The sequence below is a fragment of the Oncorhynchus gorbuscha genome, linkage group LG08, assembly GCF_021184085.1.
Source record: "Oncorhynchus gorbuscha isolate QuinsamMale2020 ecotype Even-year linkage group LG08, OgorEven_v1.0, whole genome shotgun sequence".
Taxonomy (NCBI): domain Eukaryota; kingdom Metazoa; phylum Chordata; class Actinopteri; order Salmoniformes; family Salmonidae; genus Oncorhynchus; species Oncorhynchus gorbuscha.
The window spans coordinates 74471552-74485942 of record NC_060180.1 but is presented as its reverse complement, the minus strand read 5'-3'; the positions used below and the strand labels follow the sequence as shown (position 1 = coordinate 74485942).

The 14391-nt window shown below is 45.4% G+C and overlaps 2 protein-coding genes across 2 annotated transcripts in view; both read right to left on the bottom strand.

Annotated features, from left to right (window-relative positions):
* Nucleotides 1–435: 435 nt before the first annotated feature.
* LOC124040697 (extensin-like) lies at nt 436–1080 on the bottom strand. The gene has a single exon (XM_046357771.1). The coding sequence runs from the start codon at nt 1078–1080 to the stop codon at nt 436–438; it is 645 nt and encodes a 214-aa protein (XP_046213727.1).
* Nucleotides 1081–1910: 830 nt separating this feature from the next.
* LOC124042180 (noelin-3-like) overlaps nt 1911–14391 on the bottom strand; it is a 13878-nt gene continuing 1397 nt past the window's right edge. Inside the window, exons 2-6 of the mRNA XM_046360583.1 lie at nt 12322–12465; nt 11623–11778; nt 10442–10661; nt 5853–5959; nt 1911–4542 (exon numbers count right to left, since the gene is read on the bottom strand). Of these exons, the coding sequence (XP_046216539.1) occupies nt 3865–4542; nt 5853–5959; nt 10442–10661; nt 11623–11778; nt 12322–12465 (1305 nt within the window). The 3' untranslated portion in view covers nt 1911–3864. The remainder of the gene's footprint in view (nt 4543–5852; nt 5960–10441; nt 10662–11622; nt 11779–12321; nt 12466–14391) is intronic.

Below are 14391 nucleotides of genomic sequence, written 5' to 3'. Positions count from 1 at the left end.
TGGCACAGCCAGAAGAGGATGGCCACCCCTCAGAGCCTGGTTCCTCTCTAGGTTTCTTCCTAGGTTCCTGCCTTTCTACAGAGTTGTTCCTAGCCACCGTGCTTCTACACCTGCATTGCTTGCTATTTGGGGTTTTATGCTGGGTTTCTGTACAAGCACTTTGTGACATCGGCTGATGTAAAAAGGGCTTTAGAAATATATTTGACTGATAGATTGACGTCAGACGAGAGCAACAGATCAGATGTTTGCTGACCAGGTCTTCAACAAAAAAATGCACCCTATTCACTATACAGTATAGTGCACTACTTTGGACCAGCTCTGGTCAAACGTAGTGCACTATTGAGGGAATAGGATGCCATTTGGGATACAGATAATATTCTCTGAGGACAGTATGCCATCTCATTAGTAAGACATCAATCACATCTATTGATCGGTTCAATGTAAAGTGCTGTACGTACAGGGGGTTCTTGTGTGGAGGGGTTCTGGTGGGGATGGACTCTGGTGGGGAGGGGTTCTGGTGGGGAGGGGTTCTGGTGTGGAGGGATTCTGGTGGGAGGGGTTCTGATGGGGAGGGGTTCTGATGGGGAGGGTTCTGGTGGGGAGGGGTTCTGGTGGGGAGGGGTTCTGGTGGGTAAGGCTTCTGGTGGGGAGGGGTTCTGGTGGCGAGGGGTTCTGGTGTGGAGGGATTCTGGTGGGGAGGGGTTCTGGTGGGGATGGACTCTGGTGGGGATGGACTCTGGTGGGAAGGGGTTCTGGTGGGGAGGGGTTCTGGTGGGGAGGGGTTCTGGTGGGGAGGGGTTCTGGTGGGGAGGGGTTCTGGTGTGGAGGGATTCTGGTGGGAGGGGTTCTGGTGGGGAGGGGTTCTGATGGGGAGGGGTTCTGGTGGGGAGGGGTTCTGGTGGGGAGAGGTTCTGGTGGGAGGGACTCTGGTGGGGAGGGGTTCTGATGTGGAGGGACTCTGGTGGGGAGGGGTTCTGGTGGGGAGGGGTTCTGGTGGGAGGGACTCTGGTGGGGAGGGGTTCTGGTGGGGAGGGGTTCTGGTGGGGAGGGGTTCTGGTGGGGAGGCTTGCTTTGGTGCATGGTCGTCTGCACACACACACACACACACACACACACACACACACACACACACACACACACACACACACACACACACACACACACACACACACACACACACACACACACACACACACACCATGTCAACAACACTCAGGTCAGACCTGATAGAGTGGTAAGCACCATAGGAGCTCATTTACTCTGCTATTCTCCTGCAATTCTGATTAGAATGGCTTTAGTTTGTTCTGATAGAGATCACTATCAAATGCTAATTTTTATTATGTTCTCTTGGCCCGATTCACACTGGAGACTTGGACTTAAGTCATTGAAACATGGAATTAAAGCTGGACTCCTTCGTGGTGAAACAGCCACGTCTGTTGTAGATATTACAACGACAAAGAAGTTACCACAACCAACACTGATTTTTTACCCTCTGACATCATTTCTCTGACATTAATTGCTCTGACATCATTGCTCTGACATCATTGCTCTGACATCATTGCTCTGACATCATTTCTCTGGCATCAATTGCTCTGACATCATTTCTCTGACATCATTGCTCTGACATCATTGCTCTGACATCATTTCTCTGACATCATTTCTCTGACATCATTTCTCTGACATCATTTCTCTGACATCAATTGCTCTGACATCATTTCTCTGACATCATTTCTCTGACATCAATTGCTCTGACATCATTTCTCTGACATCATTGCTCTGACCCCATTTATCTGACACATTTATCTGACACCATTTCTATGACACCATTCCTCTGACACCATTTCTATGACACCATTCCTCTGACACCATTTCTATGTCACCATTCATCTGACACCATTTATCGGACACCATTCACCAGACACAATTTTACTGACACCAATCCTCTGACACCATTTCTCTGACACCATTTCTATGACACCATTGTTCTGACACAATTCCTCTGACACCCTTTCTCTGACACCAATCCTCTGACACCATTCTCTGACACCATTTCTCTGACACCATTGTACGTGCGATAGAACAACACAATATGTACTGTACGTTTTTCTTAGCAGACGGCCAGTGGCGCTGTTTCCTCGTCCGGCGCATTCCGTCTTTAAGGTCAAATGTTTGACTTAAGTCCGTATTAAGTCAACTTATCTTAGGTCTGAATGGTGCCCGTAGAGACCACTGTTAGCGTAATGTGTTATCGCATACAATCGATTCTTCATCAAGTTACAAAATAAAGATACTACATCGCTGCAGTTCCAACACAAACTAATATTCGGTGCAAATCAATACTTAATCAAAAACAATAATCATTTTATTTCCATAATGTAACACTAATTGTGTATATAAATGTGTATTTTCCTGTTCATCCATATACAGTATAATCAGACAATATTCATTAATTGTGTTACAGTGGGAAAGAGAGATGGTTGCCGAGAGAGTCCACAGACAGAGTTTCGCTGCTATCAGGAGAGCCGTAGGTTGCATCCAAAATGAAATCCTACTCCCTATATAGTGTGCTACTTTTGACCAGAGCCCTTTGGGACCTAGGGTGCCATTTGAGATGCAAACCACGGAGAGCTAGACATGCTATCATAGACATTCATGCAGGACAGGACACCAGTTATCCTATGGATTTACAGAACAGACTGCACTGAATAAGGCATACTCCTATTGATACTGTTGCAATGGATACAAAAGCTAAGTTACCAAATCAGAGGCATGTTACCCAGCCCAGCCAATTAGACGCATGTTACCCAAGCCCACCCAATCAGAGGCATGTTACCCAGCCCAGCCAATCAGACGCATGTTACCCAGCCCAGTCAATCAGAGGCATGTTACCCAGCCCAGCCAATCAGAGGCATGTTACCCAGCCCAGCCAATCAGAGGCATGTTACCCAGCCCAGCCAATCAGAGGCATGTTACCCAGCCCAGCCAATCAGAGGCATGTTACCCAGCCCAGACAATCAGACACATGTTACCCAGCCCAGCCAATCAGATGCATGTTACCTAAGCCCACCCAATCAGAGCCATGTTACCTAAGCCCAGCCAATCAGAGCCATGTTACCAAGCCCAGCCAATCAGAGCCATGTTACCTAAGCCCAGCCAATCAGAGGCATGTTACCCAGCCCAGCCAATCAGAGGCATGTTACCCAGCCCAGCCAACCAGAGCCATGTTACCCAGCCCAGCCAATCAGAGGCATGTTACCCAGCCCAGCCAATCAGAGGCATGTTATCTAATCCCAGACAATCAGAGCCATTTTACCCAAGCCCAGACAATCAGAGCCATGTTACCCAAGCCCAGACAATCAGAGCCATGTTACCCAAGCCCAGCCAATCAGAGCCATGTTACCCAGCCCAGCCAATCAGAGCCATGTTACCCAGCCCAGCCAAACAGAGCCATGTTACCAAGCCCAGACAATCTCTCATAGAGTCCAGTGTAGAGTAGCTGAAAGGAAAGGGATAAATGGATAAAGTGAAAATAAAGGCTTGTGTCAAAAGAGAGGAAAATGAGGAAGACTGTCAGGGCATGATGTCATCGTTAGAGGGCCAGATGATTTAAAATGGGGGTTGCTAGGTAGGACTACCAGAGAATATCATGACTCTGTCATGACATTGGGAGACAGTTCAGAGCCAACATCTTTAGTAATTCTTGCATTAGAAATTTGAAAGGGAAGCCAATAGATCCGAAGATGGATTGTCAAAAGAAGAGAGCAAAAAATACCATTTAGAGACCCAACAACAGAACTCCCACAATGACTGACGGAACACCGGAACACCAGGAATGTTAATTAGTGTTCCAGAGGTTCTTCTTCCTCAGGAATCGTCCTCTGTCTTGATGATATGGAACAACGTGACGTTGAACAGAACCTGGTGTCCATTGTTCCAGCCGTACAGAGCCCGGTCCCTGGCGTTGTAGTCCAACATGGACATGTGGAAGAACTGGTTATGGAAGGGGATGTCTGTGTACTCATAGCTGGAGGTCTTGGTGGAGTACGCGTAGTAGACCTTAGCGCCAGTCAGGTGAGAGTTGGTGATGTAGAGTGTTCCGCAGATCATAAAGGACTCCCCCGCGTTCCGTTTGGAATATTCCGTGTTCCAGGTTCCGAGGACCTGTAGCGTGTCGGGGTTGAGCTGGCTGATGACGATGTTTCCTGCGTTCTGATTGGTGGCGTAGACGGCCCACAGACCCAGCTCATCGGCCATGAGGTCTATGTCGGAGAAGCCTCCCCAGGTGTAAGGGTAGACGTTGTGGAAGCCGGCGTTCTCCAGGGCTCTCTGGGTTACCACGCGCCCCGTCTCGAAGCGGTAACACACCACGATGTTGCTCTGGACCTTGTTGTAGTACAGAGAGCCGTTGTACACCACGTGGTCGGTCCCGGCCCACTTGAACGGCAGGTTGTAGGTTCGAGACTCGACCCCGGAAACAAAGTCTGCTATGGACTTGTACTCTTTGACGATCTTGTTGTTGGTGTAGCTATCCATGTACCAGACCTGGGTTAGAACACAAGTACAAGAGAACATTAGCAATTTAACGGTCCACTCTGTACGTACATTAGTCACAACACAGCACATGGGTCGTTCCACCAATCCTTTTGAAGTGTCCTGTAACTATTTTATACCGAATTTCAACATTCTGTCATAAAACGAACGTTCAACTTCATAAAACATGTTTTCCTATCTCAATAGGTGAAATAACAATGAATACTATAGTAAGAAGTTAAGGATCAAATAAAATGACTGGGTTTATCTTGGATCAGCCATAACTTCCCTTGGGAGGAATGGAAGCGTGTTGTATGCAACAGGGAGTGACAATTGAATGCCAGCTTCACGTCATTTACATTTCTAGTCTGTCTATCTATTAGTAACAGGGTTGACGTGTAATGCTCGTTCCACTCAGTTTTTCCATCACAAAACACCAGACAAGGGACAAACAGAGTGAAACCAGCACACCTGCTTTAAAGCTATTATTTGACTATTAGATGTTTCTTTAGAAAAAAATATTCTGTAAAGAAATAGTTTTACCACATTAAGAGGAGAATTCAGTTCACGTAAAAGTGTTGACCGTGAAATGAGGGACAGACGTTGTCAAAGAAACAAAATAACTAGGGTTTTACAATGATGGTGCAAATTTAGGATACATTTTGGGATTAAGTTTAGGATAAATCTTGGGATTAAATTTAGGATAAATTTTGGGATTCAATTTAGGATAAATCTTGGGATTAAATTTAGGATAAATCTTGGGATTAAGTTTAGGATAAATCTTGGGATTAAGTTTAGGATAAATCTTGGGATTAAATTTAGGATAAATCTTGGGATTAAGTTTAGGATAAATTTTGGGATTAAGTTTAGGATAAATCTTGGGATTAAGTGGGTTAAATATTCCTAGAAGTGACACAGGGTTGACGAAGGGTCAAAATACTGGATTTTGGCACATTAGCCACCAGGGGGAGTGTCGTCGTGGTTGATTGAGGCTGGAGAGTAATCTAGGGGCCCATAAAGCTGCCAGGAGGTCAGCACAAGGGAGAGGTTGGAAGAGGTGAGAGGTTGCTACCGGATATACATCCTCACGGTCTGCTAGAACCAAGGGGCTCTGTGTTCTACCCCAGAGGAGACAGCATTCCCCGGGGGCCAGAATGTGGTAACCCGAAAGAGGAAACCGGGTTTATTTTATTTTTTGGTTTAAATAAACACCCTTGAAACTGAGGTATCATACTTGTGTCTGTGTTTAGATCAAACCCCCTGGTCTGAGAAACTATCTGTTTTTCGGTCTCTGCCTGTCGGTCTGGCCTCCCTCCACTCACCCGGTTGTTTCTAGGGGAGGCCTGTGGATCAGTCATCCAAGCTCCAAACCGTGTACCAGAGGTCTTCACTGTCACAGGTCCAGTGATCTTCATCAGTTTACCACATGCTGTTCACACACACGTACACACACACACACACACACACACACACACACACACACACACACACACACACACACACACACACACACACACACACACACACACACACACACACACACACACACACACACACACACACACACACACACACACACGTACACACACACGTACACACACACACACACACACACACACACACACACACACACACACACACACACACACACACACACACACACACACACACACACACACACGTACACACACAAACACACACACACACACACACACACACACACACACACACACACACACACACACACACACACACACACACACACACACACACACACACACACACACACACACACACACACACACACACACACACACACACACACACACACACACACACACACACACGCACACACACGCACACACACGTACACACACACACACACACACACACACACACACACACACACACACACACACACACACACACACACACACACACACACACACACACACACACACACACACACACACACACACACACACACACACACACACACACCACTCAGATTAGATTTCCCCTGACTGTGTTAGTTCGTAACATCTCATTTCATGCCTCTGACCACTGGAACACCTGTTATCTGTGACCTAGGGTGCATCCAAATGGAACACTATTCCTTATTCCCACAGGGCTCTGGTCAAAACTAGTGCACTATATAGGGAATAGGGTGTCATTTGGGATGTACCCTAGGTCACACAGCTCCATCTCACTAATGAGCCTATCTGATACACTAAGGTACATCAAAAATGTAACATGCTGTGTTTCCCTTAATACATTCCCAGTACCAGGTAAGAAACTGCTTAGATTCGGATCAAAAAACGAGACACCTTTAAAGAGACCGTCACAGTTCACTCCAACATCAAAGTTGATCAGTTTTCAGACCTCCACATGTACAGTGGCTTGCAAAAGTGTTCACCCCCTTGCCATTTTTCCTATTTTGTTGCCTTACAACCTGGAATTAAAATAGATTTTTGGGGGGGTTTATTTCATTTGATTTACACAACATGCCTACAACTTTGAATTTGAAAAATATTTACAAACAAGAAATAACATTAAAAAAACTGAAAACTTGACCATGCATAATTATTCACCCCTCCAAAGTCAATACTTTGTAGAGCCACCTTTTGCAGCAATTACATCTGCAAGTCTCTTGGGGTATGTCTCTATAAGCTTGGCACATCTAGCCAATGGGATTTTCCCCATTCTTCAAGGCAAAACTGCTCCAGCTCCTTCAAGTTGGATGGGTTCCGCTGGTGTACAGCGATCTTTAAGTCCTACCACATATTCTCAATTGGATTGAGGTCTGGGCCATTCCAAGACATTTAAATGTTTCCCCTTAAACCACTCGAGTGTTGCTTTAGCAGTGTGCTTAAGGTCATTGTCCGGCTGGAAGGTGAACCTCCGTACCAATCTCAAATCTCTAGAAGACTGGAACAGGTTTCCCACTTTTCCTTCAATTCTGACAGGTCTCCCAGTCCCTGCTGATGGAAAAACATCCCCACAGCATGATGCTGCCACCACCATGTAAACATGTAAAAACAAATAGAACGTAAGCAGAATCCGTGTGGATGAGGCAAGGTAGACCAACACAAGATGTGACTGGTCTGGGCCATATCTGAGCAGAATCCATGTGGATGAGGCAAGGTAGACCAACACAAGATGTGACTGGTCTGGGCCATATCTGAGCAGAATCCGTGTGGATGAGGCAAGGGAGACCAACACAAGATGTGACTGGTCTGGGCCATATCTGAGCAGAATCCGTGTGGATGAGGCAAGGGAGACCAACACAAGATGTGACTGGTCTGGGCCATATCTGAGCAGAATCCGTGTGGATGAGGCAAGGGAGACCAACACAAGATGTGACTGGTCTGGGCCATATCTGAGCAGAATCCGTGTGGATGAGGCAAGGGAGACCAACACAAGATGTGACTGGCCTGGGCCATATCTGAGCGGAATCCGTGTGGATGAGGCCAGGTAGACCAAATCAAATCAAATCAAATTTATTTATATAGCCCTTCGTACATCAGCTGATATCTCAAAGTGCTGTACAGAAACCCAGCCTAAAACCCCAAACAGCAAACAATGCAGGTGTAAAAGCACGGTGGCTAGGAAAAACTCCCTAGAAAGGCCAAAACCTAGGAAGAAACCTAGAGAGGAACCGGGCTATGTGGGGTGGCCAGTCCTCTTCTGGCTGTGCCGGGTAGAGATTATAACAGAAAATGACCAAGATGTTCAAATGTTCATAAATGACCAGCATGGTCAAATAATAATAAGGCAGAACAGTTGAAACTGGAGCAGCAGCACAGTCAGGTGGACTGGGGACAGCAAGGAGCCATCATGTCAGGTAGTCCTGGGGCACGGTCCTAGGGCTCAGGTCCTCCGAGAGAGAGAAAGAAAGAGAGAATTAGAGAGAGCATATGTGGGGTGGCCAGTCCTCTTCTGGCTGTGCCGGGTGGAGATTATAACAGAACGTGGCCAAGATGTTCAAATGTTCATAAATGACCAGCATGGTTGAATAATAGTAAGGCAGAACAGTTGAAACTGGAGCAGGAGCATGGCCAGGTGGACTGGGGACAGCAAGGAGTCCTCATGTCAGGTAGTCCTGGGACATGGTCCTAGGGCCCAGGCCAGTTGAAACTGGAGCAGCAGCATGGCCAGGTGGACTGGGGACAGCAAGGAGTCATCATGTCAGGTAGTCCTGGGGCATGGTTCTAGGGCTCAGGTCCTCCGAGAGAGAGAAAGAAGGAGAGAAGGAGAGAATTAGAGAACGCACACTTAGATTTACACAGGACACCGAATAGGACAGGAGAAGTACTCCAGATAAACAAACTGACCCTAGCCCCCCGACACATAAACTACTGCAGCATAAATACTGGAGGCTGAGACAGGAGGGGTCAGGAGACACTGTGGCCCCATCCGAGGACACCCCCGGACAGGGCCAAACAGGAAGGATATAACCCCACCCACTTTGCCAAAGCACAGCCCCCACACCACTAGAGGGAAATCTACAACCACCAACTTACCATCCTGAGACAAGGCCGAGTATAGCCCACAAAGATCTCCGACACCAACACAAGATGTGACTGGTCTGGGCCATATCTGAGCAGAATCCATGTGGATGAGTCAAGGTAGACCAACACAAGATGTGACTGGTCTGGGCCATATCTGAGCAGAATCCGTGTGGATGAGGCAAGGGAGACCAACACAAGATGTGACTGGCCTGGGCCATATCTGAGCAGAATCCGTGTGGATGAGGCAAGGGAGACCAACACAAGATGTGTGCCTGGGCCATATCTCAAATCAAATCAAATGTATTTATATAGCCCTTCGTACATCAGCTGATATCTCAAAGTGCTGTACAGAAACCCAGCCTAAAACCCCAAACAGCAAGCAATGCAGGTGTAGAAGCTGATCTTGTGAAGGCTACTGGAACACACACATACATAGACAACATCAACATCAGTTAATCATACATAGACAACATAGACCTGAACTTGTGAAGATCTTTGGATAGGAACATTAGCTAATCACTTATAGGCACCATTAGACCTGCAGTAGGAGTGTCCAATAGAATCTATGCCCCAATGTCTGAGCCAATAAGAGAATGGAAACTAAGCAAGACAACCAGATTCATACAGTGGAGTGACGATGTTTATGTAAGGGTAAAACCGTATAAAAGCAGAGCACTAAGAATGGAGATTCAGTTCTTCCATGGTATTGCTCGGCTTTGCTTCTTAATTGTAATGAAGTCTATTTGAATTCACATAGTTATGCTCAAGTTCTGTTTTTTTTGTCCTATTTCCTGTTTGTTTCACAATGCAAAATATTTTGCATCTTCAAAGTTGTAGGCATGTTGTGTAAATCCAATGATCCCCCCCCCAAAATCAATTTTAATTCCAGGTTGTAAGGCAACAAAATAGGAAAAATGCCAAGGGGGGTGAATACTTTTGTAAGTGTAACGCTCGTCCTCTTCTGACCGAGGAGTAAGAGATATCGGACCAATTTTCAGCGTGGTAAGTGTCCATTTTAATGTGAAAAAACTGAACACTACAAAATACAAAATAACAAAGTCAAACAAACGAAACAAACGAAACAGTCCCGTGTGGTAACAAACACTGACACAGAAAAGAATCACCCACAACTAAAAGGTGAAACCAGGCTACCTAAGTATGGTTCTCGATCAGGGACAACAATTGACAGCTGCCTCTGATTGAGAACCATACCAGGCCAGAACTAAGGTCAGAACGTGACAGCGAGCCACTGTAGTAGCCTAAACCGATCACTGTAACATTGAGCTTGGTAAATAGAATATGAATGACAGTCATCCAATATGCTATAATAGAAACCGAGCTCAAAAGAAGAATCCTGAATGGCACTGGAGTGTCTGTCCGTGTGTTTGCTTGTGACTCACTGAGTTTGCTCATGCAGTTGCGTAGCCTGCTCTCCAGACTCAGGACCCTCTGTTGTAGTTCCTCAGAGTCGTAGGTTCCTATCTCCTCCTGGATGGCTGTGAGCACCATGGAGAGGTTCCTGATCTCCTGTTTAAACCGGGAGATGAGCTGGGCATCTGTCTTGTACTGTTCCAACACAGGGATCAGAGGCTGTAGGGCATCCATCTTACCCTTCAACTCCTATAGAGAGGGAAACACAGGGTTCAATTCCATACAGTTCAACTCCTGTGGAAGGACAAACACAAGCCCAGCGGACAAAATGTTGCATGGAACATCAATCATTATCATCCAGGTACATCAGTCATTATCATCCAGGAACATCAGTCATTATACATCCAGGAACATCAGTCATTATCATCCAGGAACATCAGTCATTATCATCCAGGAACATCAGTCATTATCATCCAGGAACATCAGTCATTATCGTCCAGGAACATCAGTCATTATCATACAGGAACATCAGTCATTATCATCCAGGAAAATCAATCATTATCATCCAGGAACATCAATCATTAGCTTCCTGGAACATCAATCATTAGCTTCCTGGAACATCAATCATTAGCTTCCTGGAACATCAATCATTAGCTTCCTGGTACATCAATCATTAGCTTCCCTAAACACCAATCATTAGCTTCCCTGAACATCGATCATTAGCTTCCCGGAACATCAATCATTAGCTTTCTGGAACATCAATCTTTAGAATCCTGGAACATTCATCATTAGCATTCCGGAACATCAATCATTAGCTTCCCTGAACATCGATCATTAACATCCCTGAACATCAATCATTAACATCCAGGAACATCAATCATTAGCTTCCTGGAACATCAATCATTAGCTTCCTGGGACATCAATCTTTAGAATCCTGGAACATTCATCATTAGCATTCCGGAACATCAATCATTAGCTTCCTGGAACATCAATCTTTAGAATCCTGGAACATTCATCATTAGCATTCCGGAACATCAATCATTATCATACTGGAACATCAATCATTAGCTTCCCGGAACATCAATCATTAGCTTCCCGGAACATCAATCATTAGCTTCCCGGAACATCAATCATTAGCATTAGCATTGTGTCAAAGGGTATTGTATGTCCCTCCAAATGTTCCTCTAATTTTCCTATCAAACAGACTTACCTGGAAGTTTCTGTTGACCTGTGTCTTCTTGTTGGTCTCTATCTGTCTGAACTTTGACCTTAGCTCTTTGAACTGGCCTTCCATCCTCATGATGTACTGGAAGTCTCTCTGAGTCCGCAGGTTCAGCACCTCGATTGACTGGGACATGTTCTGGACCTACAGGACAAGAGAAGAAGAAGAGGCATTGACGTTGGCATTGGTTTTGACTACTGTTTTGGTTTTCTTTTGTCAATAAAAAGGTTGATTTATTTTTAAAGGATAGGGACAACAGTGGTGGGTTTAATTTCAAGTGTATTCTTTTAATTTTTTTTTTATAGCTCATCAGTTGGTGTGGAACGGGTCTGGACCAAGTTCAACCAACAGTTAGTTACAATGCTTCCTCCATTGTGTTTGACTTCTACAAAAAAGAACCAACAAAATCACCACTACATCAAACTAGAACTCTGAGCTACATTATCCACACTCCTCTGATTCCAATGATGAGATCCTGAAATGGCCTGGTTGAAACTGCCCTAAGGCATGTTTGTACATTAGTGTTAACATTACCACACTGGACCACAGTGAAGAAGATAGGGAAACCCCCTGGCCTGCTATACAGACAGAATACATTAAAGGCCCATATTTCATAGATTAATATCATAGATAGAGAGTAATGCTAGTGACGTTGGTTCATAATGTGCGTGTGTGTGTATCTAGAACCTTCTCCAGTAGCTGACGGAGCTGTCCCTCCTTGGCGTCTCTGGAGCAGAGGTTCTGTTCAGGAGCCACCACTGTACAGATACACCTCCCCTCTGCATCCTGGGCCGAGCTGTACACCTGCCAGCCTTCCTTAGGCTTGACTGTCTACACACACACAACACACACACACACACACACACACACACACACACACACACACACACACACACACACACACACACACACACACACACACACACACACACACACACACACACACACACACACACACACACACACACACACACACACACACACACACACACACACACACACACACACACACACACACACACAATGTTCAAGTGAGCTCATTACTCAGTGAAATGGTCTCCGATGGATATTCTTCAAGACAACAAATAATCAATGCAAGAGTCCCGTCATGTGGCCATCGGCTAACACACAGTATCTGTCTGGTTAACACACAGTATCTGTCTGGTTAACACACAGTATCTGTCTGGCTAACACACAGTGGTGGGTAGTATAAGGTGCTTTAGTGACAAAACGGATGGCACTGTGATAAACTGCATCCAGTTTGCTGAGAAGAGTGTTGGAAGCAATTTTGTAGATGACATTGCCGAAGTCGAGGATCGGTAGGATAGTCAGTTTTACTAGGGTAAGCTTGGCAGCGTGAGTGAAGGAAGCTTTGTTGCGGAATAGAAAGCCGACTCTTGATTTGATTTTCGATTGGAGATGTTTGATATGGGTCTGGAAGGAGAGTTTCCAGTTGAAGCTCGCATCCGCTACAAGACCATGGTGCTTGCCTACGGAGCTGTGAGGGGAACGGCACCTCAGTACCTCCAGGCTCTGATCAGGCCCTACACCCAAACAAGGGCACTGCGTTCATCCACCTCTGGCCTGCTCGCCTCCCTACCACTGAGGAAGTACAGTTCCCGCTCAGCCCAGTCAAAACTGTTCGCTGCTCTGGCCCCCCAATGGTGGAACAAACTCCCTCACGACGCCAGGACAGCGGAGTCAATCACCACCTTCCGGAGACACCTGAAACCCCACCTCTTTAAGGAATACCTAGGATAGGATAAAGTAATCCTTCTCACCCCACCCCCCTTAAAAGATTTAGATGCACTATTGTAAAGTGGCTGTTCCACTGGATGTCATAAGGTGAATGCACCAATTTGTATGTCGCTCTGGATAAGAGCGTCTGCTAAATGACTTAAATGTAATGTAAATGTAATTCAATTCAAATTGCAGTGGTCTGAAGGTTTATGGAACTATGATTGAAATGACACTCATCCGGGGATTTAAGAGCATGTTGTGTTTCAACCGATGGTGCGCACTACAAAGTAGGGTGTAATCCTCAACATATAGACGTGTTTTAAAAAAAATAATCTAAATGTATATTTAAAGGTTCATTGCAGCTGTTTTAATCACAATATCAAATCCTATCTGGGTAACAATTAAGTACCTTACTGTGATTAAATATATAAATAGATATAAATTTAAATGGTCAAAAAAAAAAATTGTTTCTTCGCAAAGAGCAATTTTCTTAAACAATAATTTTTGCTAGTACTGTCTGGGAGTGATCTGAGTGGGGAGGGTACAAATGAAAACTAGCTGTTATTGGGAAGAGAGGTTTGGAACGCTGCTTTCCTATTGGTCTAATAATGTATTTGTCACCTGGTGATGTCACTAGGCAGGCCAAAACTCCAGCTATCTAAACTTGAAGTAATCATGGTGGACTTACCAACCAGGGGGCCCCCCATTGATTTTGTTAGTCACTTTCACTCAGATATCATATTAAAGACAGCAGACATTTCTCTCTACCCTACGGCAAAATATGTAGAATTGCATGAAATTAGCTCTAAATCGTATACTTTAAAAAAAAAAAAAAATCTCTATACTATCAAGAAAGGGGAAGGGAGGGTGCTAAAATGTTTTGCTCTCAAGGTGGGGAGGTGCCTCCCAACAAAATGTTGCTTTAGGCCCCGAAAAGGCTAGGACCTGCTCTTCCTCCATGTGTGGGCATGGATGTGGGTACACAGACCCACAAGCCACTATGGTCCCTCATGACAA